The 24,173-nt window shown below is 35.8% G+C and overlaps 1 protein-coding gene across 9 annotated transcripts in view; it reads left to right on the top strand.

The window, feature by feature from the left end:
• The window catches only part of ANO3 (anoctamin 3), a 334,560-nt gene that overhangs the window by 233,990 nt on the left and 76,397 nt on the right, over positions 1 to 24,173 (top strand). For all 9 annotated transcript variants that reach the window (XR_005217391.1, XM_037839166.1, XM_037839168.1 and 6 more), the window contains 4 exons: positions 4,139 to 4,260; positions 6,997 to 7,131; positions 16,625 to 16,721; positions 23,457 to 23,517. Coding sequence is in view for 8 of the 9 variants with exons in the window: in XM_037839166.1 (XP_037695094.1) it covers positions 4,139 to 4,260; positions 6,997 to 7,131; positions 16,625 to 16,721; positions 23,457 to 23,517 (415 nt within the window). In the remaining variant the exon portion in view is untranslated. The remainder of the gene's footprint in view (positions 1 to 4,138; positions 4,261 to 6,996; positions 7,132 to 16,624; positions 16,722 to 23,456; positions 23,518 to 24,173) is intronic.

Below are 24,173 nucleotides of genomic sequence, written 5' to 3'. Positions count from 1 at the left end.
TTGTGGAATCATGAGGTTGTGCATGTATCAGAACTTCATTCCTTTTTAGCACCAAATAATATTACATTTGTGCATATACCACATTTTATTTATCCATGCATTGCTTGATGGACATTTGGGTTACTTCCATATTCTGGCAATTGTGTATAATGCCACTAAAATCAGTGTGCAAATATTCTGTTTAAGATTTTTTTTCTACCTGTTTTAGGTAGAAATTCCTGCTCCAAGCCATGGTTGGCACTTCCTGCTAAGTAATGAATGACATTTGAATCAGTTTTATAAATCTCTTTTCTTGTCTTCCTTCTTTAATGCAACTTCATATTTCAAAATAAGACTAGGGTCTTTAGAGGATTTCACTTCTGAATTTTCCAAATGATCAAAATGTCTGTCTATAAAATTAAATCTGAACACTTACAGGGCCTTATCTCTATACCTGAAGAGTTCATAGACAAGTATAACCAATAGATAAAATGTATGGATCACATGTTATTTGGTATTGAGTAAAATGTTTTGTATGAGTTATCTCGTTCAATCCTTGCAGCAACCTTTTAATATAGTCAATAACATTACCTCCATTTTATAGTTAGGTAAATTGAGACACAGTGAGGTTAAATATCAAAGGCAGGTTTTGAGCCCAGGAAGCCAGAGTCAAAGCTTATCATGAGAGTGTACATACTTAGAGTAGGGAGAATAATGATAACAGCCAAAATGTCAGTGTGTTTCATGTGCCACTACCTGCATGTTTATTCCCATTGATCCCAACAGTAAATCTGAAGGGACAGATATTATTATGATTCCCATTTTAGAAATGAGGAAACTGAAGTTCAGATAAATTAAACAGCAAGTCAAATGCACACAGTAAGTGGCAAAGTGTTCAGAGTGGCAGCCCTAGCCCTGAGAGCTTCTGTAGCAAAGGAAGGTTTGGTTTGTTACTATGTAAGTTCTTTTCTTTACATAACTAGGTTATGTTTCAACAGGTCATTTGATAGCTTTTTGCATGAAATTTAGAACCTATTTTTTCATACAGCTAGCATTATAAATAATGGTCATTTCCCCATTGGCTACTTCTAACTTAGTTGAAATACTAATACATGGAATACCCTCAAAAAGTAGAAAACGAAATTATTGAAATGCAAGTAACTAAGACAAAGCTGTAAGTCAATAAAATGGACTTGGGAATTTTCCACTGGTTTTTTTTTTTTGTTTTTTTTTGTTTTTTTTTTTTCATTTGAGAAGTTGGGGGTTTACCAAAAAATTGTGCTTAAAATACAGGGTTCTCATATACCATCCTATTATTAGCACACTGCATTAGTGTGGTTCAATTGATGAAAGCACATTTTTTATAATTGTACTATTAACTATAGTCCATGTTTACCTTAGGGTTCACTGTGTTATATAGTTCCATAGATTTTTAAAATTATTTTTATTCTAGTAACATATATACAACCTAAACTTTCCCCTTTTTACTGCATTCAAATATATAATTCAGTGTTGTTAATTACATTCACAATGTTGTGCTACCATCACCACCATCCATTACTAAAATTTTTCCATTAATTTTAAATGCTTCTACTTGGAGAAGGATAAACAAAGCTTAATTAGAGGAGAATGAAATCAGTGACACTAATGCTATAATTTGATTAAGGACACCCACAGTCACAGCTTCCTTCTGCCTTGATGCAAGAGTATTACTAATGCCACTCTCATACCCATAGTTGAGATTTGTTTTCTACTTACAAATGGCAAATGTCTGGAGAAGAGAGAAAGATAATGTCCGGGGGGATTTGTCATATAAATGGGGAAAATAAAGGAAGGCAAGAAGAGGGATATATATGTGTAAAAGAGTTTGCCCAAGAGATTGATAGAATTAATAATTCTGTCAGTCGTTAATACTGGAGACACAGGAAAAATGTGTTGGTTGGAGGAGGGGGCCAATCGTGGGGATAGAGGGGTCAATGAGTCTACATGATCCTCCAGAAAGGGATGGAAACAGATGAGTGGGGCAGAGTCAGGACTTTGCTCAGCTGTCTCTTGCAGCCCACCTCCTGTCACCGTCGCCTAGAACGGTATGCTCGGTTGAGTTTTCTGAGCAGAGTTAGAGCAGTGATACACCAGGTATTCTAAAACTTAGCATCTAAAATTCAGGAAGTGCCTATGTTCTGAGCCCTAAAGCTTGGAAGGAAAGTCAGATATTTCAGGATTATCAGTCATCATTGCAAGAAAGCTGAAATTTTGTTTCACCTTCCCTTAGCTGTCCAGTCTCAGATATACTGCCTTTAAAGATCAGTCATTGATATGAATAATTAGAATAAGCAAATTCATGGAGTTAGAATCTAGAATATAGGTTACCAGGGGATGGATTAGGGATAGGGAATGGGAAGTTAAAGAGGCTTAAAGCATACAGGGTTCCTATTTGGAATGATGGAAATGTTTTGGTAATGGATGGTGATGATGGTCGCACAACACTGTGAACACAACAGCACTGAAATATATATATATCTGAATGTGGAGAAAAAGGAAATGTTAGTATGTATATATGGTACCAACAAAATTTTTTTAAAAGTTCATGGAATTGCATTACATAAACAGTGTACCCTAAGTGAAACCATAGACTATAGTTAATAGTAGTTTTAAAAATGTGCTTTCATCAGTTGTAACAAATGTTCTACACCAAAGCAAGGTGTTAATAATAGGATGGGATATGGGAATCCTGTATTTTATGCATGTTTATTCTGTAAACCTACAACTTCTCTAATAAGAAAAAAATAATAGAAAGGTCAGTCCAGTTTCACAAGGAAGAAAACTTTTCCCAAGTGGAATTCCCCATACTTAAAATCTAGCTCTCTGCTTAGCTTATCTCTTTAGATTTCAGTCTTTAGAGTTTGAATTTCTAGGGCTACCCTTAGCGAAGACAACTCTGATACTGCACTTTAACTGTACTTCAACCCTTACCTAAATATTCTTTCTAATTCTTTAGAGGGTCACATGTGACATCCACATGTGTCTCTCATTTCAATCTTGAGGCACATGTGAACTGTGATACAAGATGTTCTCTTTTGCACAGGAACTCACATCCTTCATTATCTGGTACCATTCTGATAATAGTTCTGGACTTTTCAATGACTGGAATATATATCAAACACATAAAAATAACTCACACTAATTGTATGCTTCTTATCTGCCAGGGTGGGTCTTTATAAGGATTCTTCAAGGTGACCCTCACAAAAATTTCACTATTGGATACTACTGCTAACACAACTCCTACTATTATTAGTACTCTTATCCCCAGTTTATAGATGAAGAAACTGAGTCATAACTACACTGGTTTTCAATTTTCTTCAACCTTTTCATAAAATATCAAATTGGGGTGTAGAGGGGACCTTTATCATATCTTATGTCTCAAGTTTGGGTTCAGAAAATATAGTCACTATATTGATAACCCTCTTTTTTGATTATAATAGTAGAACAGTTGAAACATTAGGAAACACTTTGCCCTATAAGGTACATCTATATAATATACATTGCCTAAATTGCAACCCATATGACAGATTTTTGAGGGAGAATGTAAAGAATTTTAAAAGCATATCCATTTTGGAATATTTTCTCTGAAGTATGTTTTGAAGATTCTAGAATTTAAAAATGTGACTAGTGCTGGTGGCTCAGGACTCCTAACTTTTCATATGACCACTTACTCTAATCTCCCAGCTTCTTTAAATGAAAAAACCCTTCTCTGGAACTGAATCACTTATTAATGCAGAATGATGTTCTTAATTTCTGAGTTAAAAATTGCAGCCATTTCTCTCCATGAAGGAGATGCTAATGTACTTATTAAAGACCCTCGATTTCAGACAGTAAAACCTAAAGTCTGTTTTACTTTAAGTGCAATTGATGCCATCTAGTTTTTTTAAAACAAGTTGATTTAAGAAATAATTTTAAGGAATAAGCAGAGTATTTCTAATGAGAGAGATACATAAGGGCATCCACTACATCGTTCCAGTGATGGGATTAAGTTTACAATTTCTGAAGCTTTCAATAAATTGTAAAATTATCCCTTAAAGAAATAAAAAAATAATTTTGATTTAGTTCAAATTTTATTAAGAGAATGGGTACCAATTTATCTTGTTTTTATCTTTTTCAGGGAGCCTACAAGAGTACACAGCCTATCAAAACCCATGGACCTCAGAATAATAGACATCTATTATACGAGCGCTGGGCACGTTGGGGAATGTGGTACAAGCATCAGCCCCTGGATTTAATCAGGTACTGCAAATGGATCAAGAATGGAAGCTGCGTCATGCTAGTTGTTGTCATTTTCTTAGACTTGTAATAATTTCATATATACATCAAATCATCTGTATCAGTCAGGATGTAGTCAGGAAAAAAGAAATCAGGATAGGTTTTTTTCCAAATGAAGGAACTTACTGCAGGGAATTAGATACACAAGTGATGGGAGAGCTGAAATTGAGGTAGTGAGCTAGCCAAAGAGTAGCAACAGCAGAAAAGTAATAACGTCTCTGAGGCTGGAGGGACAATGGGATGAGGTGGTCTTAGCTGAGCCCAGCACCTGGGCACTGGGCAGGAGCTATACCATTTCTAGAGCTGCCTTCTGAGTAGTGGCAGGGGTGGAGCCCTGGAGGAGGCACAGCCACTCTGGAGACAGCCCTGAGGAAGAGCCAGAGAGAGGAAAAGATGCTGGCTTCTCCCTTCTTTCCAACCTTGAGTCGTCCAATGACTCCTGGCCTAACTTAACCAGAAGCAGTTTATAAGGGAAGCTTTGTAATCTGCTTCTCTGTGAAGATAAACCAAAACATGGAAAGGGCAGAAAACGTCTGAGGGCACAGAGGGAAGTTGACAACCACAGCATCTATACACATTTACCTTTCAACAAATGTTTACTGATCATCTACTCGATTCCAGGAAGTACATTCTAATTAGCACTATCTTCACCTTGAATTAGTCTTAAAATACTGGTTTGTTCAATTTTTTAAAAAATCCTTTGAGGATTGACTATTATATTCATAATTTACATATTTTATTTTGATAATTTGTTTCCTTTTCTAAAAATTAGTAAATATATCTTAATTATCATTTAGTCAAGTCCATATTTCCTTCTACAAATAATAAATATTTGTGGAAGGAAAGAACGAGGTCCATTCGTATTGTAAGGTGATTTAAAGTTAATATTTTAAATTCTGAATTTAAGGGAGCAAATGTCTTTGTTGCAACACCTGTTAATATAATTAGCTTCAGTGTCAGAGTAGAACATTATCATCACATAAGAAATGAATAGACTATTGATCTGTGTTTCCTAGGAGAAATAAGTTAAAGAATAAAAGATTCAGATAAATTATACTTAATGGAGGATGACTCCAGTTCTATGCATGGTAGAACATGCACAAATTTTGTTTAGCATAATACACACAGTGAATTAGAAAAAGAATGAAGTTCAAAAAGAGAAGCTTTATTAAGGAAAAAATGACAAGAGAATTTTCTTCCCTACAAGGATCACTACCAGTGCAATATTCCCAAGTGAACTATAAAGCATCAGTCTTTAAAATGATAGCTGGATTAAGACTGTGTGTTAAATAACCATCTTTGGGAGATGGAGACCATACAGTAGTGGAGAAGTCAGGTAATTATTATTTCTAACCTGAGCTTAACAAACTGTATGACATTTAATGGCAGTAAGCTGTGTGAAGAAAAAACATGATTGCATAACCTTGTAGCTTACATAGTGTGATTGTGTGATTGTGAAAACCTTGTGGTTCACACTCCGTTTATCAAGTGTATGGACAGATGAGTAGAAAAATGGGGACAACAACTAAATGAAAAATAGGGTGGGATGGGGGATTAAATGCTTTGAGTGTTCTCTTTTACTTTTATTTTTATTCTTATTTTTATTCTTTTTGGAGTAAGGAAAATGTTCAAAAATTGATTCTGGTGATGAATGCACAACTACGTGATGGTACTGTGAATTATTGATTGTACTCAGTGGATGATTGTAGGGTATGTGAATATATTGCAATAAAACTATTTAAAAATAAAAAAAAAATTTAAAAGAACAATTAAGTAGTCATTAGAACTGCCTTACTCATCTGCCATTTCCATTTAAACTATGTTCATCAACTGAACAGAAATAAAAGGAATTCATTCTCTTTGCTTTAGTCAGTACTTCCTGTGGTGGGTGCTAGTGAAATAAGACAGAGGTCCACCTTCAAGCAGCTTACACTCTTGTGTGGAGGGAGAATAATGGAGAAGTGATGGGTAATTTCCATGAAATCTTATTAAAATCAGGACACTGAAGCACTGGTGAGGGTAGTGTGGGAGCAAGAGGAGGGGTGAGCAGTTAACCCCAGGTTGCAAGGGAAGTTGGGAAAGCTTTCTGGAAGAAGTGATACAAAGTGAAGGCCAAATACAGGTCAGAAATGGAAAGAGGGTGAAGTGAAATATTCCACAGTAAAAACAGCATTAACCTGGGAAAGTATCATGTATTCTGGGAGCTGCAGAGTTGAGCTTTGTTTAGAAAGACCTGTCATAATTATGCACATTGCATCAGGCTTAAGTGTGTCTGACCAAAGGTGCAGATGGAGACTAAATTCTAACTTGATTTTAGCAATCAGCCAGAGGGGAGACCTTTCTCTAGTTTGCCCCAAAGCAGTACGTGTTAGGATTAGTCCTGTGATGTGAAAAGTGAATGGGATGCTATTAGAGGAGAGGGTGCAAGCAACAATTGGGTTATGAAGAGATTCATGAGCCATGTTAGGTACTTTGGCAATGAAATAAATTCATTTGACAAAATTATCCCGATAATGGCAATGTTTAAAGATAATCAGTTATTAGGTTTACTAATAAGCAAAAGTATTAGATACCCTGGCTCATGGAGCTGAGCTGTCAGCCTCCAGTTTCCATCTGAAATTCTGATTAGGTGTGGCACCAATATTTTCAGCGTTGCTAATTCCGCTTCAACTCAAGCTAAGGATCTGCTTTCTCATGCAGGCGATATTTTGGTGAGAAGATTGGGCTCTACTTTGCTTGGCTGGGATGGTATACTGGAATGCTGATTCCTGCAGCATTTGTTGGTGTGTGTGTTTTCTTTTATGGATTATTTACAATGAACACAAGTCAAGTAAGGTAAGCTATTAACAAACCTATTTAAAAGTTTTGACCCGTGTTCCAATTGGGAAAAAGCTTAATGATGCTGACTGTAAGAAACAAGTGATAGTATCACAGTTTATTTGCTTTTTTTTCCGGGGTGGGGGACTCTCTAAAAAAGACCATTTTGATACTTTTATGGGCAAATTATCTTAGATGAGTTGCAAGACAATTTTCCTTTATGCTAACTTTCTCTTTCTAATATATGCCACATGATTCAGGAATTCAATAGACAGTTATATAATTGATATGTTATAGTATTTTGGAGTCTAAAATGTATTTGTTCAAATGATTATGATGATCAATTTTTAACAGTTTACAGTTTATAAAGCCCTTCCAAATACCTTGTTTTATTTAATATAACCTTCACTTTTAACCCTTTGGGATGAATATCCCTTTTGCAGTTGAGGGAACCTAACGCATTTGCTGATGTCTCAACAAAATGTTTATAATGTAAATTCTACTTAGAGTAAATGCTACTCTAAGCAGTCTCTCTTCTCCTGAGTACATGAAAGAACATAAGATCATTTTCTACTTTGTTCCTACTCTTTTTAGGAACAGATATTTATACATTTTATTTAGAATCAACTAAAGATATCATGAAGGTAGCAGAATAAGATTTGGCAAGAATCAAAGACACATCTGAATTGTGATTCTTCTGTGAAAGTCAAAATGACTCAAGATTTGGAAATAGAAACTGTACATTATCATTAAGCAGAGGCGAGAGTCATTCTAGAATCAAAAAATCCTCTTAACCGCATGTTCTATTTAATATATGAAAAGAATATCAAGTTCAGCCTTTGTATGATGAAATTCAAAATATTCAAAAGCCCCTCTCCCAAAGTTCAGTGTTTGTTCTCCTCTGGTCCACCGTTTAACCATGTTTCTACTGGGTAGTAACCGTGATAGCTAATGCTAATGTTGGCATTTTCATGAGCTCATAAAAATTAATTTCCTTGAAATTTATTTAAAAATATATATGCTTATGTACATGTATACATAGGTATCTATGCTTATTAATTTTGCCTAAAAACAGAATACCTTCATTGTTCTAGTGTTTAACCGTGCTCCCTAACAAAGTTCCTTGATTTGGTATCTCTGAATATCCTTGTTCTTCTTGAAGGCCAAATGATAATTAGCATGAAAACAAAGAAACCTGCTGCTCAAAAATATCTCATCTGGTCACAGGTTTGTGTCAGAGTTCTTTAACCTCACTAACACTTTGGAAGGGAGCATCTTTCTGGAAAAACTTCTACCTACAGGAAACACCCAACCCCTTTTCTGGGCATTTCCCTGCCCTCTGTTAAGTCAGTAACCTTGGGGGTTCAGAGGAGAGTTGTGATTTGGAGTTACAGTGTCTGGAAAAGGAAAACATTGTTTTAAAATTAAGAAAGCAGGGGAATGATTCTTACACCATCATCTTCTGTTCAGGTTATTTCCATAGAGAACATAGTCACACAGTTTTGCCATGGGGCATAGACTCCTACCTCCACATGTATAAAGTTGAAAATGAACAAAAGGGAATGAAATAAATAGATTTGATGCTCCAATTGATTTTTTTACTAGTGGAGTGAATTAGGCTCTTTTTGCATGAGGTAAGTATTCTTTAATCTTTAGAACAAGGAGTGGTTTAAAAAGAATTAGCAAATTCGGTTTTTTCTGTATTTTATGGTATTATATTACTGCTACTTCTGTCACACTGTAATTAAGATCCTGTCAGACTTTCTATTCTAACCAAGATAAGCAGCACTGAATATCTTGACTTTTAAAATATCATGGGGCTGAAATATCAAAGGTGTCAGACATGGTTGAGTTGTAGGTGTTAACCTGGCAGGTGGTGGGGAGGAGACAAGGCTTTTATTTTGTGTTTTATTTTATTAAACTCTTTCTTGTTTCTTGCAAGTAGCAAAATGTTACAAAGCTACAGGTGTAGATTCTATTTTTTTTTTTACCAGCTATGTCTACCTAAATTAAGGTTTTATTTTTAATTGCCTTTTAGTTAAATATAGGAGTATGTAGATTGAGATTACTATATGTATGCATATACATACATATTTATATGGATGCATTAGCTTGACATAACCAAATATGGTCAGATCTGTGTCTTGGAGAGGATACATCCTAAGAATGTGAAAACTAACAAACAGGTTCAGCTCCAGGGAAAAGAGTCTAAAACCCACCTTTCTGGTACTCTGTTGCCTCTTTGGCATTAGAATCCACCTATGTGGTCTTCATTATTGACCAGACTTGGAAAAGCTGTTGGGTCCTTTTTAGGACCTCTCAAGCATTCTCTTGACACCGTCATTAGTAATAAAGTGTTTCTTCCATTTATTGGGTATATGTAACATGACTGGCACCTTATCAATATACCTAACTTAATATCCCGCTTAAATATTATTCCCATCTAGAGAATAATATTTCTCTAGAAATTGGTACTTAGAGAAATGAGTTGATCAGGGGCATATATTTAGTAAAGCTAGGTTTCAAACCTATGTCAGTATGATTTTAAAACCCACAATTTATTCATGATGCCATACTGTTTCCCCTTAACCCTACTTTCACATTTCCCCCCCCAAAGACGAACATCACCAAGCAGATGCTTCCTATTTCTGTACTCTGTCATTTTAAACTGGATCTCAGAAAGAAAGAGAACTTTGGAGTGGGTCCAGATATCTATCCCCAAATGGACAAATCCTCCTTCCTCATATTATCTTTAATAATGATTATTTCTTTGGAATCTTCACTTGATATGTATATCTATCGAGATATATAATAAGCAAAAGAAACCCACAATTGGAGTGGGGGGTTAGTTTGTCAGGTTTTCTGCAAAGGGACTCAGAAACACTCAAGCTGAGCTCTCTCTCTCTCCCTCTAGTGGTCAAATAAATTTATTTGTTAGTTTCATGACTTATTTTAGACAAAAATATGTTTTCAGGAATTATTTACTAAGTTTTATGTTATGCATCAAGTGAATTTTTGAGCAACTTGCAGAAAATGGATTTAGTGATTCTGATTGGGAATCTAGACTTGGTGTTTTGACAAATCTTGGGCTTTTGGTTGACCATTTGGAAAGTGGGAAAGATGATGCAGTATAAACCACCTTCAACATCTGCTTAGTATGAGACTTCAATGCAAGACAAATGTGTCATTCATGAAACATAACTATTTATTATGGCAAGTCCATTTTTTTTTGAAAAGCAAATGGATGCCTTATCCATTTTTTTTTTATTAGAGAAGTTCTGAGTTTACAGAAAAATCATGCATCAGATACAGAGCTCTCATATACCACCCTATTTTTTAATGTAATTTAATTGAAATATATTCACGTACCATACAGTTACCCAAAGTGTACAACAGTTGTTCACCATATTATTGTATAGTTGTGCATTCAACACAATTTTTGAACATCTTCATTACTCCAAAAAATAAAAATAAGAATAAAAATAAAAGTAAAAAAGAACACCCAAAACATCCCATAGCCCTCCACCCTCTCTATTATTCAATTATTTTTTGTCCCTATTTCTCTACTCATTTGTCCAGACACTGGGTAGAGGGAGCGTGAGCTGTAAGGTTTTCAAAATCACACGTTTACACCACCTAATTATATAGTTATATGATAGTCTTCAAGAATCAAGGATACTGGATTGCAGTTCAACAGTTTCAGATATTTCCTTCTACCTATTTTAATAAACTAAAACTAAAAATGGATATCTATATAAGGCATAAGAGTTACCTCCAGAATGACCTCTCAATTCCATTTAAAACTCTCAGCCACTGAAACTTTATTTTTTTTTCATTTCTCTTCCCCTTTTTGGTCCAGAAGTCTTTCTCAATCTTATGATGATGGGTCCAGGCTCATCCCTGGGAGTCACATCCCACATTGCCAGGGAGATTTACACCCCTGGGAGTCATGTCCCACACAGGAAGGAGGACCTTGAGTTTACCTGCTGAGTTGGCTTAGAGAGAGAGGCCACATCTGAGAAACAAAAGAGATTCTCTGGGGGTAACTCTCAGGCACCATTATAAGTAGGCTTTGACTCTCCTTTGCAGTAACAGCCTTCATAAGTGCAAACCCCAAGATTGAGGACTCAGCCTACTTTACTGATAGTTCACAATGCTTGCAAGAATATCAGGAATTCCTGAGGTGGGGAAGTTTAATATTTCCATGTTTTTCCCCAGTCCCTCAAGGGGGCTTTGCAAATATTTTTTATTTTCTGACCAAATTACTCTGAGATATATCGGGGCTTCATGCTAACCTGTACAGACTAACCAGATCTCACTCCCTATTCAAGGTTCCATGTAATTATGGTGTTTGAGTAACCTGACTTATATAGTATGCTACAGAAAATATAGATTTTGTACGAAATAAACATCTCTTCCTTTGGTCCCACACAGTAGCCAAAGTTTCAAAACACAGTCAAGACTGTCCTCTACCCTTTAGTCTGATCTTTGCCGGTCTCAACCAAGTGCATTTCATTCATTCTCCAATCGATGTCTGATCTCCTTTTCAGCCTCTTTAACAATTGCTGAAACTCACAGCTGCTGAACTCTCGCTCTGAGTCCCAGGTGCCACATAGACCCCTGAAGCTCCAGGGACCAACCAGGTCACACGCAAAGAGCTCAGCATCTCAGATTTTAAAATGACTGATACAATTCATGAATAGATGTGACTGCTGTAAGATCTTACAATCTAGGAAACTTTACATAAGCCTTGCCCTGATAACCCATGCTCCCAGATTCAGTGCTCAGAGTTTGCAGATTATTGTTAGTCCTTATTAGTGAGGCGTTATAATGTTGGTTTTTTTTCATTTCTGGCTTATTTCACTCAACCTACTGTTCTCAAGGTCCGTTCATCTAGTTGCGTACCTCACAACTTCATTCCTTCTTGCTGCCGCTCAGTATTCCATTGTATGTGTACGCCACAGGTCACCATTTGGTTGATCAGTTGATGTACCCTTAGGCCACCACCACCCATTGCAAATCATGAATACTGCCACTACAGACACCAGTGTGCAAATGTCCACTCGTGTCCCCACTCAGTTCCTCAAGTATACAACCAATAACAGGGTTGTAGGACCATATGGCAACTCCAAACTTAGCTTCCTGTGGAACCACCACACTGCCCTACAGACAGGCTGCACCATTCTGTTTCCTCACCAACAGTGAATAGGTGCATCCCTCTCTCCACAATTTTTCCAGCACTTATATCCCTCTGTTATTTTTTAAACAGTTTTATTCATACATCATACAATCCGTTCCTAGGTAAACAATCATTGATTCCCAGTATAGTCACATAGTTATGCATTCACCACCACAGTCTATCTGAGGACATTGCCATTTCTTCAGCAATGAAAGAGGAAGAGGAGGGAAAAAATGAAGAGTATAAAAAGATAGAAGAAAAAATAAAATGAAATGCAATGAAAAGGTCACACAACAACACCACCAAGAATCCCATACTACACCCTTATATCCCTCTCTTATAGACATTTAGCTTTGGTATATTGCCTTTATAATGATTAATGGAAACATATTACAATGTTATTGTAAACTATAGACTTTAGTTTGCATTGATTGTATTTTTTCCCCTATACCATCTAGTTTTCAACACCTTGCAATGTTGACATTCATTTGTTCTCCATCATGTAAAAGCATTTTTATATTAATACAATTAATCACCATTATTAACCATTCTACGTTTCATTAAGTTATACAGTCCCAGGTTTTATACTCTATCTTTCTTTCTGGTATCATACATGCCCCTAGCCTTCCTCTTTCAACTGTACTCACACTCATCTTTGTTCTGAGTACTCACAATATTGTGCTACCATCACACAGTGTTGTGCTATCTATTTCTGGATCTGTATAATCAATCCTGTTGAACTCCTTCAGTGTTAGATGCCTGATCTCTACCCTCTTTCTATCTCCTGATAACCTGTGTTCTCAACTTTAACTTTTAAGTTTTGCTCATTATTGTTAGTTCATATTAGTAAGACTATATAGTATCTGTCCTTTTTTTCTGGCTAATTTCACTCAACACAATGTCTACCATCTACCATTTTGTCTTTTGGATTTTATATATCATATTTTATTTTGTTTTCTCTTTTTGCCCTTACTTATAGTCTTCATTTCTAAACTGTTCTCCAGACCTCTCTCTCCTGTCTTTTCCTATCTGCCAGTGTTGTACCCTTTAGTATTTCTGGTAAAGCAGGCATCTGGTTCATAAACTCTCTCAGTGTGTGTCTGAGAATATTTTAAACTCTCCCTCATTTTTGAAGGACAGTTTTGCCAGACATAGAATTCTTGGTTGGCAGGTTTTCTCTTTCAGAATCTTAAATATATCATGCCACTGTCTTCTCACCTCCATGGTTTCTACAGAGAAATCCTCACATAGTCTTATGGAGCTTCCCTTATATGTGATGGATCACTTTTCTCTGTCTGCTTTCAGAATTCTCTCTTTGTCTTTGACATTTGATAATCTGATTATTAAGTGTCTTAGGTCTATTTGGAACTATTCTGTTTGGGGTACACTGTGCTTCTTGGATCTGCAATTTTATGTCTTTCCTAAGAGATGGGAAATTTTCTGTGATTACTTCCTCCATAATTGTTTCTGCCCCTTTTTCCTTCTCTTCTTCTAGGACATGTATATTCATGTGCTTCATGTTGTCATTCAGTTCCCTGAGATACCGCTCATATTTTTCCATTCTTTTCCTTATCTGTTCTTTTGCGTGTAGGATTTCAGATGTCCTGTCCTCCAGTTCATGAATCCTTTCTTCTGCCTCTCCAAGTCAGCTATTGTATGTCTGTATTGTGTTTTTCATCTCTTCTATTGTGCCTTTCATTCCCATAAGTTCTGCCATTTGTTTTTTCAAGCTTATGAATTCTTCTTTATGGTCATTCAGTGTCTTCTTTATTTCCTTCATCTCATCTTTTCTGCCACGTTTTCTTTCAGCTTGTCGATTTGATTTAGAAGATTTGTTTGAATATCTTTAATTAGATGTTTCGACTCCTGTATCTCATTTGAAGTGTAAGTTTCTTCCTTTGAATTGGCCATATTTTCATTTTTTCTAGTGTGACTCATAATTTTTTGTTGTCTAAGCATCTGTTTTCCTCGATTACCCCAATCAGATTTTCCCAGATCACATGGGCCCAGGTTTCAGGGGGAGGGTATAATCAGTATCAAGTTTCCCTGAGGATGAGGCCCAGAAGTTTGTCAGACTTTCCTGTGAGGCCTCTAGACTCTGTGGTTTTCCTTTCCTGCCCAGCAGGTGGTGCTTGTCAGTTCACAGCTTCCCACTGGCTTAAAGAGGTGTGGTGCCTTTAATTCTCAGCGGACCCTGTTCTGGCCAGGGGCTGAGGGTGTCAGAAGCCAAACTTACATTATTTCTGATTTGTTTGTTTGTTTATCCCCAGGCCCTGGGGTCTGAATTCTCTGAGGAAGTGCCACCACTTGACCTGGGCCCAACTCTTTTCTTAGGGAGGATATGCCCTTTAGGGAATTATCTCCTTCACTTGACTTCTTCCTTTGTCTCTCTAACTATCTTAACTCCATCCTTGCCTGGGTCAGTGCTGACAGTTGAAAATGTTTGAGGCATTCTCTAATGAGCTACTTAGAATGACAGGAAAAAAAGAAAAAAGAAAGAAATCCCCTTTTCAGAGCAAGTCCCCATTCCCCCAGTTTCGCCAGTCAGCTGGAGTTGGTACCTGATTCTATGTGCCTCTGTTATTGGGACACAGCAGTTTTCCAGTATTCTGAGCTCAGCTGTCTCCAAAAGCCTCTATTTTTATTTATTTATTTTTCCATCAGTCCTGCCTTCTGTCTGCTGGGAAAGACCTCAGGCTTTCTTTCCTGCTTGGTCTGGGTTTATCTGTGCTCTTAGCTTGTATTCAGTAATCCAGATTTGTTAATTAAAACCAGAATTGGAGCTTGGTTGTATTACTTTCCCTTGCACCTAGTAGAGACTGCTTCTTTGCCCACAAGGGAGTGTTCCAACTTAGCTTGCCATGCCAGTGGGGGAGGGGTGCCAGCTCCGCAGCTTGAGGGCTTTACTTACAGTTCTATGCTGCAATCTCAGCCACTCCACCCATTCCAGACTGGTGAACAAGGTGTGTCTGGTCACAGAGGTACCCCAAACAGTTTTTCCAGACTATTTACTAGTTGTTCCTTTTTCTCTAGAGGACTAAATGGCAAGTCCATTTTAATCAAAATGTTTTGCAAGAAGTGCATTAATTTTTCTTGTTTCTACAAATCAATAATATTACTAAAATGAGTTATACGTTATCTTATCTTTCTCTTGGGGTTTTAAAATCTAATTTTTCACTGCTTCCTTCTATGTAGATGTCCTGATTAGTAGCAAGATAGTATGTGTGAAAGTGGGCAAAGTATAGTAAAACCACTGCATTATTTTTACGTGGTATTATTTTTTTACTATTTACTCCCAGTTTGGTTTGCAGTTATATACATGCAGCACATGAATGACGCATGCATTCTTCTTTTGCTTCATTTGAGTGTTTACATCTTTGAAAACAGTCAGTCTTGGTGTAAACATCACCAATTAAACTTGCAGTTTACATTTAAACTGTTTACAATTAAACTATCAGTTTACAATTAAACTAGCAGTTACATTTCCAGACCTATTTTTCAAAAGCCCTTAAATTCCTTTAAACATTTCCAGAGCAGATATACATAAAGAAAATTTACATAGGGAGATTAGGTGGGAAAGGGCCACGTAGTTACTGTGAACTCTCAGGCTGTGAGGCTTTTGAGAAATTGCCCTACTCCTGTCACAATGTCATCTATAATTTATGCCAACATTTTTAAAGGGAGTGAGTGTATAAATGAAGACATAAATATCATAAAGTTACATTCTAATAACAAAGATTATAAACTTCCATGTCATCATAACAAGGTGTGTCAAGACACCTAAAAAATCATTTCTGATTTCTAGTGAACATTGCTTATCAGTCAGCTGCAGTCTGGGTTATGAAATTGTGTGAACTTTGGATGCTGTCCGTTTTAATAAGGCAGCAAGATCTGGGGATCAGTAGACTTGAGATTCCGAATAATTGGGCTTGATTTCAATGGAGCCACTCCTGAGAGCTTGGTTAAAACTCCATTGGGCAGACCTCACGAGATTACCCTGGGTAACATGCAATCATGTGTAAAAGTGTCTTTGTAAAAAAAGTTCCACAAGTATCATGCAAGCTTGAAATATTGCCTATCTTAAATATCCTGTCAGAGTGAAGTTTTCTAAAATCAAAGAAGGAAACAAAAACCTTGGTATGACAAATATCCTAAAATATTTGAGTGGGAGCCACAGTCTAAAGCTCTGCCTTGCCCACCCACCACTCTCACTATTCCGTTTTTTCCCCTTTCCTCACCGCCTGGCAGCTTCCCACAAAATTAACTGTAGGGACTAAGCATCTTCCTGGACACAGAGGTTCATGCTTTCTTTTTCTTCATTGATTTCTCAAGCCAAGAAATTTGTGCAGCCACTGAAGTCTTCATGTGCCCTCTGTGTGACAAGAATTGCTCATTGCAGAGACTCAACGATAGCTGTATCTATGCCAAGGTGAGTGCAGACTCATCCTTACATTCTTCCTGAGCTTGTCTTTTCACCTTTGTCAAACATCAATTTCCCTTATGTGTTTGGTTCTATTCTGAACTCTCTATTCTGTTCCATTTATTTATTTGTCTATCTTGACACCAATAGTACACTATCTTGGCTATTCTAACTTTGGAAGAAATCTTGAAATCAAGTAGTATTAATCCTTCAACTGTGTTTGTCTTCTTTACAGTTCTTTTGGCTATTCTAGGTCCTTTATATTTCCATATGAATTTTAGAAAAAGTCCTGTTGAAATTTTGATTTGGATTGTGTTAAATCTACAAAACTTGGAAGAGATTGACATCTTAATAATATTGAGTTTTCTGTCTCATGAAAACAGTATATTTCTCCAGTTTTTAGGTCTTCTTTTGTAATTGCAGAGGTCTTTTACATTTTTTGTTAGCTTTATTCCTAAATATTTCATGTTTGATGTTATTGTAAGTAGTATTTTAAATTTTAATTTCAAATAATTTATTGCTAGTTCAAAAAATAAAATTCACTTCTGTATATTGATATTTTATTCTACAACATTGTTAAACTCACTAGTTATAGTAGCTTTTATTATAAATAGTCTATTTTTCCATATATATGACTGTAAAGTCTGTGAATAATGACAATTTACTTCTTACTTTCCAATCTAGAAGCTATTTATTTCTTTTTGCCTTAATTCACTGGCTAGAACCTGCAATACAAGGTTAAAATCATGAGAATAGACATCCTTGTTTTGTTCCTGATCTTAGTGAGAAAGTTTCCTTCCAGCCTTTTACCATTAAATAGAATATTAGCTAGGGATTTTTAAGAGATAACTTTGTCAGGTTGAGGAAGTTCCCTAACACTTCTAATTTGCTGAGCGTTTTTTAAAAATCAACAATATATACTGGACTTCCTTAAATTTAATTTTTAGTAAACTTTTCCTTGCATTTATTATTTAATACTTATCATTTTTTTTTCTTTTTTAGTTTTTAAAAATATGGTGAACTACATTGATTTTTGAGTATGATATCAAGCTAGCATGGCTGGAATGAACCCCACCTAATCTTGACATATTATTCTTTTGTATATTTTTGGATTTTATTTGCTAAAGTTTTGTTTAGAATTTTACATCTTTTTTCATGAGAGATATTGGTCTATATTTTCTTTTCTCCTAATATTCTCATTTGGTTTTGGTTTCAGGGTAATTCTAGACTCATAGAACCAATTGAGAAGTATTCCCTTCTCTTCGATTTTTCAGGAGGAGTTCATATTGAATTTATATTATTTCCTTACATTTTTAGCTAAATGTTTAAGTGAGGAGTTTCTTTAAGCTTGTAATTAATCGATTTTATCAAACTAGCTTAGTTTTAAAGAACTAGCTTTAGGTTTTATTTATTTTCTTACTGTTTTTCTGACTTCTATTTCATTGTTATTCACTCAAATCTTTATTTCTTTTCTATTTATTTTGGATTCACTTGCTATTCTTTTTCTAGTTTCTTAAATTGGAAACTGAGGTCATTATAGGACAACTTTTTTTTTCTTAAATAGGTGCATAGTGCTATAACGTTACTCCCAAGTGGTACGGCTTTAGCATTATCCCACACATTTTAATATGTTATGTGTTCTAGTTAGCTAATGCTGCTGGAATGCAAAACACCAGAGAGGGATTGGCTTTTATAAAAAGGGGGTTATTTGGTCACATAGTTACAATGTTAAGGCCATAAAGTGCCCAAGGTAACACATCAGCAATCAGGTACCTTCACTGGAGGATGGCCAATGGTATCCAGAAAACCTCTGTTAGCTGGGAAGGCATGTGGCTGGTGTCTGCTCCAAAGTTCTGGTTTCAAAATGGCTTTCTTCCAGGACATTCCTCTCTAGGCTGCAGTTCCTCAAAAACATCACTCTTAGTTGCACTTGGGGTATTTGTCCTCTCTTAGCTTCTCCGGAGCAAGAGTTTGCTTTCAACGGCCATCTTCAAAATGTCTCTCATCTGCAGCTCCTGTGCTTTCTTCAAAGTGTCTCTCTTGGCTGTAGCTTCTCTTCAGAATGTCACTCATAGCTGCATTGAGTTCCCTGTGCCCGTCAGCTCATTTATATGGCTCCACTGATCAAGGCCCAACCTGAATGGGTGGGGTCACGCCTCCATGGAAATTATCTCATCAGAGTTGTCACCTACATTTGGCTAGGGCACATCTCCATAGAAACACTCAAAGAATCACAATCTAATCAAAACTGATACATCTGCCCACACAAGATTACATCAAAGATAATGGCATTTGTGGGGACATAATACATTCAAACTGGCACATTATGTTTTTTTTTTTTCATTCATTGCAAAATGCTTTCTAATTAACCTTTGTTTTCTTCTTTGACACATGGGTTGTTTAGAACATGTATTTTCCAAACATGTGGGGATATTACAGAGATCTTTTTGTTATCAATTACTAACTTATTACCTTGTGGCACAGAACATGCTTTGTATGACTTTAATCCTTTTTAAATTTATTGAGAAATGTTTTATGACCTGGAATACGGTCTATCCTGTTTGGATCCCTATGCACTTGAACAGAATGTGTGTTCTGCTATGTTGAGTGGAGTGTTTTACATTTGTCAATTAAGTTACATTGGTTGACAGTGTTGTACAAATCTTCATTTTTATTGATTCTTGTTTGTCTTCTTGTCCTCTGAGTTATTGAGAAAGGGGTATTAAGATCACAGATGCTAATTGTAGATTTGTTTTTTTCTCCTTTTAGTCCTATCACTTTGGGCTTTATTTATTTTGAAGCTCTGTTATTGTGTGCCCAAATCTTTAAGATAGCTATAGCCTCTAAATTAATCAACTCCTCTATCATTATCAAATGGCCTTCTTTGTCTATGATAATATTCATTGCTTGGAAATCTGCTTTGTCTGATATTAATATACCCACTCCATCTTTTGTTTAGTGAGAATAAGGTATATCTTTTTTATTCCTTTTAATTTTAACTTATTTTTATCTTTATGTTTATACTATGTATACAGCATATATTGGAACTTGCTTTATATATCCAATCAACCAATTGGATAACCATTGCCTTTTAATTAGATTGTTTAGCTTGTGTACATTTAATTTGAGTATTGATATAGTTAGACTATCATCTGTCATCTTGTGTATTGCTTTATATTTATCCAATCTTCCATTTGTCTCCTTTTTGTGCCTTATTTTGTGTTAGTTTTTTATGATGTTATTGTATCTCCCTTTCTGGCTTATGTGTGCTTTAAGGTTTATAGCATACATGTTACTTATCTTGTTTTGAAGCAGCATTTTCTTACCAATTTTCTTGCAGAAGTCAAGTTCATTAGTGATGTTAGATGTAAATACACTTGTTTCCATCCTTGCTTATATGTCTCAAAGATATATGAAAGCCTTAGGGGCACCAAAAAATCCATATATATACAACTTCTACTTTGACTCAAATAGATTGACTAGAACACATTGGAATTACACAAATACCAAAGGATAGGAAACATTCACATATGTCAGAGTGATAAAGTGAAGAAACTGTCTTAGGAAATACTAAATCTAGGGGACTTTGGTTATTGTGCAGTAAATATATCCCTCCTTTTCTCAGGAGAAAAGAGTGTTTGTAAGGACAGGTATGACTGAAATGATTCACTTAATAACACTTAAAAGGAAGGTGGGAAAGTTAGCTTGCGGAGGAGAATATTGTCTTATGGAAGAAAACACGATAAAACCCCCACCAGGATTAAATATCTTCTATGTCTTGTATTTATTCCTCTGCGTAAGATAAAATGTAATAATTTGTTTTATTCCTTAAGAATCAGAATTCTACTACCTCTATTGTACTGAAATAAACATTCCATTTTAATATCAGTTTATACACATAAAAATCTAGAAGTTACTTGATGTGCAAATTCAGAAATAAGAAAGCTAATGTTTTACCAAAGGAACAAGCCAATCAAACTGAAATCTTCTAGCCATATGATCATCTAGCCATATGATCTAAGAATTTATCAATTCCATATGGAATCAATCACCATTTGTAGCAATGAATAATAAATTAAATCTTCCATGTTAATGGAAAGTGTTTGTATAATCATTCCCTATATAATTTCAGAGATGTGTTTCCATGGGGCAATTTTGATCCCAACACATGATAAATGTTATATTTAATTATGACAACATTTTCTTTGGTGACTATTGTGATTTTTAATTCTTGAAAGTATGGTTCTGCAGGATTTGCCATGCCGTGGGGATAAGGACTAGGTAAATGAGAAAGGGCAGAACTCCAGTGTAAATTTTCCCCATGCTTGGAGTAACACCCTGGCCTGCAGGGTTGCCCAGGTAGCAGCTCCCAGAGCCTTATGTTATTCTGTTATTCTGAACCTATCAACAGTTTGAGAGAGAGATCCAGAAGCTACAGTGGCAGCAACGTAGACTTTAAGCTTCCAACCTCATAAGAAATTTATCTCCTTCACTAGTACCAACATTTACTGATTTCTAGCCACACTCAGAGTTACAAGAGAAATCAGATGTCAGAGATAATGGAGAATTTGTGTTTGAACACAGCTTTATTTGAGGCCCTACTCACATTAACAGTGGTGAATAAAATGCATGACCACATCTCCCTATTCATAAAATAGCAATATAACTCATTATAAATTTTTCTAATATAACTCATTATAAATATACAGTTTTAGATAGGGCACATTTCTTTCTGCTTTTAGAGAGGTGTTGCTTGGGGAATTTTCTGGAGATCTCAGCTGGAGTTTTCTTCAATATACCTGGTGTTCTTGACCAATATTAGACAGAAGGTCATTCCCCCTATATTCTCCTGCCAGTCATCCTTGATCTAATCTTGAAGCCAACAATTCTTCCTTCTCTCTCTCCCCCATTTCCAGTCATCAGCTCTTATATCAGCATCCTAATATTTCCATCACCAACTCCCTAAATGAAGCCTATAGCACTGCAAGCTATTACCACAAACTTCTAATTGCTCTGTCTCCTCAGTCTCCTGTATCATAATATGCCCCACATGTGGTGGCCTAGTGAGCCTAAACAATGTTTCCATTTAGTTACACCTCTCCTAGGGAAATTTCTGAAGTCTTAGCTAATTCTCATTCTAGATTTATCTCCCATTACATGTATGTAATCCACTGCTATGTGAATATTTCATATATAACTCACTACACATCATCAATATGTTTCTAAGAGTTATTGTTTATAGAGTAAAAAAAAAAATTACCCAAAGGGTAATTTTGTGAAGGGACATAGTAAGGAAAATACTACATAAACTATGACAAATCATGTCCATGCAGCACAATTGGAGCAGGAGATAGTCATCCTTTCTTGGTGGCCTTTAAGTTCCCATGCATATCTCTGTTATAATATTCTAAGAGGCTGTTTCCTGCATTGGATCTGTTTATATAGGAAAACAGACAGCTGTTCAGTTGCTCGGCAGCCTCAGGTGTCTCTGTGGGATACCTTTGGAAACAAAAATGCTGGATTCCTGCAGGGTGTAATTTTATGAGCTCTGTAGAATTTATTTATAATCCTTTTCCCTCCTATACATAATGTATGCTGGTGATTGTTCTGAAACCCAATTCTTATAACGTTTTTACAAATCCCAAGCCTTAACAGAGTCATAAAATTTTAGAGTCATGTAGGATATTTTGACAAGCCTCCACAAATGAGCACATCTTTTCTATGTTGATACTTTCAGTAATTCTGTATGACAAAAATATAGATCCTATGGCTATCTGTTTTACATGGTGTTTTGCAGTGTGTCCCAAATGTTACATTTAAAATATATATTAGTGTTGTTTTAATACTCCCGTTGAGCAACCTCTACACTTTAAACTGAGCAAGGAAGATACCTTTCTATTCTTGCTTACCCTTGTAATGTTCTTTAACCTATAATTGGCCTCTCCCTCTTGGGAGGGCAGAGCCCCTATTTTCTCTACAGTTTCTATAGTATTCATATGACTGCCAAACATCTACTGTCTAGACTGTATTGCTTTAATTTCCCTTACTAACATATAAATATATTGAAGGCATTATGCAAATGAAGAGAAAGGTAAATTGAACTGACACTTTATTAGAATCAAACAATCTTATATAACTGTACTTTTTTTATTATCAAACTTCAGGTAATATCTGATTCAGAAACATCCATACTACATCCCAAATATTCAGTGATTTATGAAACCTCCTAAAACAACTTAAGATGGGATCAATATCCTCCTGTAGCCACTGCTCGACCAAATGACACATTCTGAAAGACATATGAGAGGAGGGATAACATTTTGTTGCCTTTCCATTGAGATGCTGCTGACTGGCAAAATTCTTCATTTGGAAACTTCCCACTCCTGAAATTTTGCTAACAGAAAGTGCAACTAGGTACATGTCACCCACGAAGCTAACCTCATACAGCCTGACATTATAGTTTGACTATCTCTGGCTCACAAATACTTCCAGGTGGTGCCAGAACTTCTTGTGAGCAGAAATGAGTGTGGGGTACAAAGTAAACCAGAGGGAGGGGACAAGAGGAAACAAACTACTTCCTCTTATATGGCTTCAAAACTCACAAAAGGATCTCATCACATCTTATATTTACAAACTATAAAATAAATATTCCAATTGGGAAAAAGTCATAGTACCTAAATGTATATGGTAATCACTGGATTATTATAATCAATAGCATGACTAAATTTTTTGTTTTCCATTAAGGTGACATATTTGTTCGATAATGGAGGGACAGTCTTCTTTGCTATTTTTATGGCAATATGGGGTAAGTATGTTCTTTTAAAACTTACTTCCTAGCTGTTGTATTCTGTAGTATGTCTACAGTACCGCCATATTGTATTTCTACACACACACACCCCTCATGTATCAGTTCAACAATAAAGTCTCTAGATTGGTACTTGCTTTCTTTGCCCTCTTCACACAGGTTCCCTATTTCTTCGGGAATTTAACCCTTGATCTAAATCTCCAGTCACTAAAATATAGTTCTTCCTTTATTAAGAGTATATTCTTCTTGCGAGTAGTAATTAAAGAAAACCAGGAACACACAAGAATCCAAATTTAACTTCTTAGATTATTACTCATGAAAGTGATGCTAATAAAATTTGGTCTCCCTATTTTTTTGTTAACTTAATACTCTATTCATCCTTTTTTAATACCAGGCACCATATGTTTAGAGATTGAGTCTATTCTATATACGATAGAACAATGCCAAATAGATAACAATTCCTGTTGCTATCTAACAACTTAAAAATGTACAGATTATGTACAGGTATATTCTTTGGTTAATTTTTTTATCATGTTTCTCATTGAGTTTTTAAGGTATGCAAATGAAGCCTATAGTGTATTCAGGCAGTTTGGAATTCTCCGTTCTTTGACGACTTTTAGAGAAGCTGTTACTTCCTAGTTAGGGTCAGCTTTCCT

The sequence above is a fragment of the Choloepus didactylus genome, chromosome 6 (genome assembly GCF_015220235.1).
Source record: "Choloepus didactylus isolate mChoDid1 chromosome 6, mChoDid1.pri, whole genome shotgun sequence".
Taxonomy (NCBI): Eukaryota; Metazoa; Chordata; class Mammalia; order Pilosa; family Megalonychidae; genus Choloepus; species Choloepus didactylus.
The sequence above is the reverse complement of the archived record's forward strand: the minus strand, read 5'-3'. Positions and strand labels throughout refer to the sequence as shown.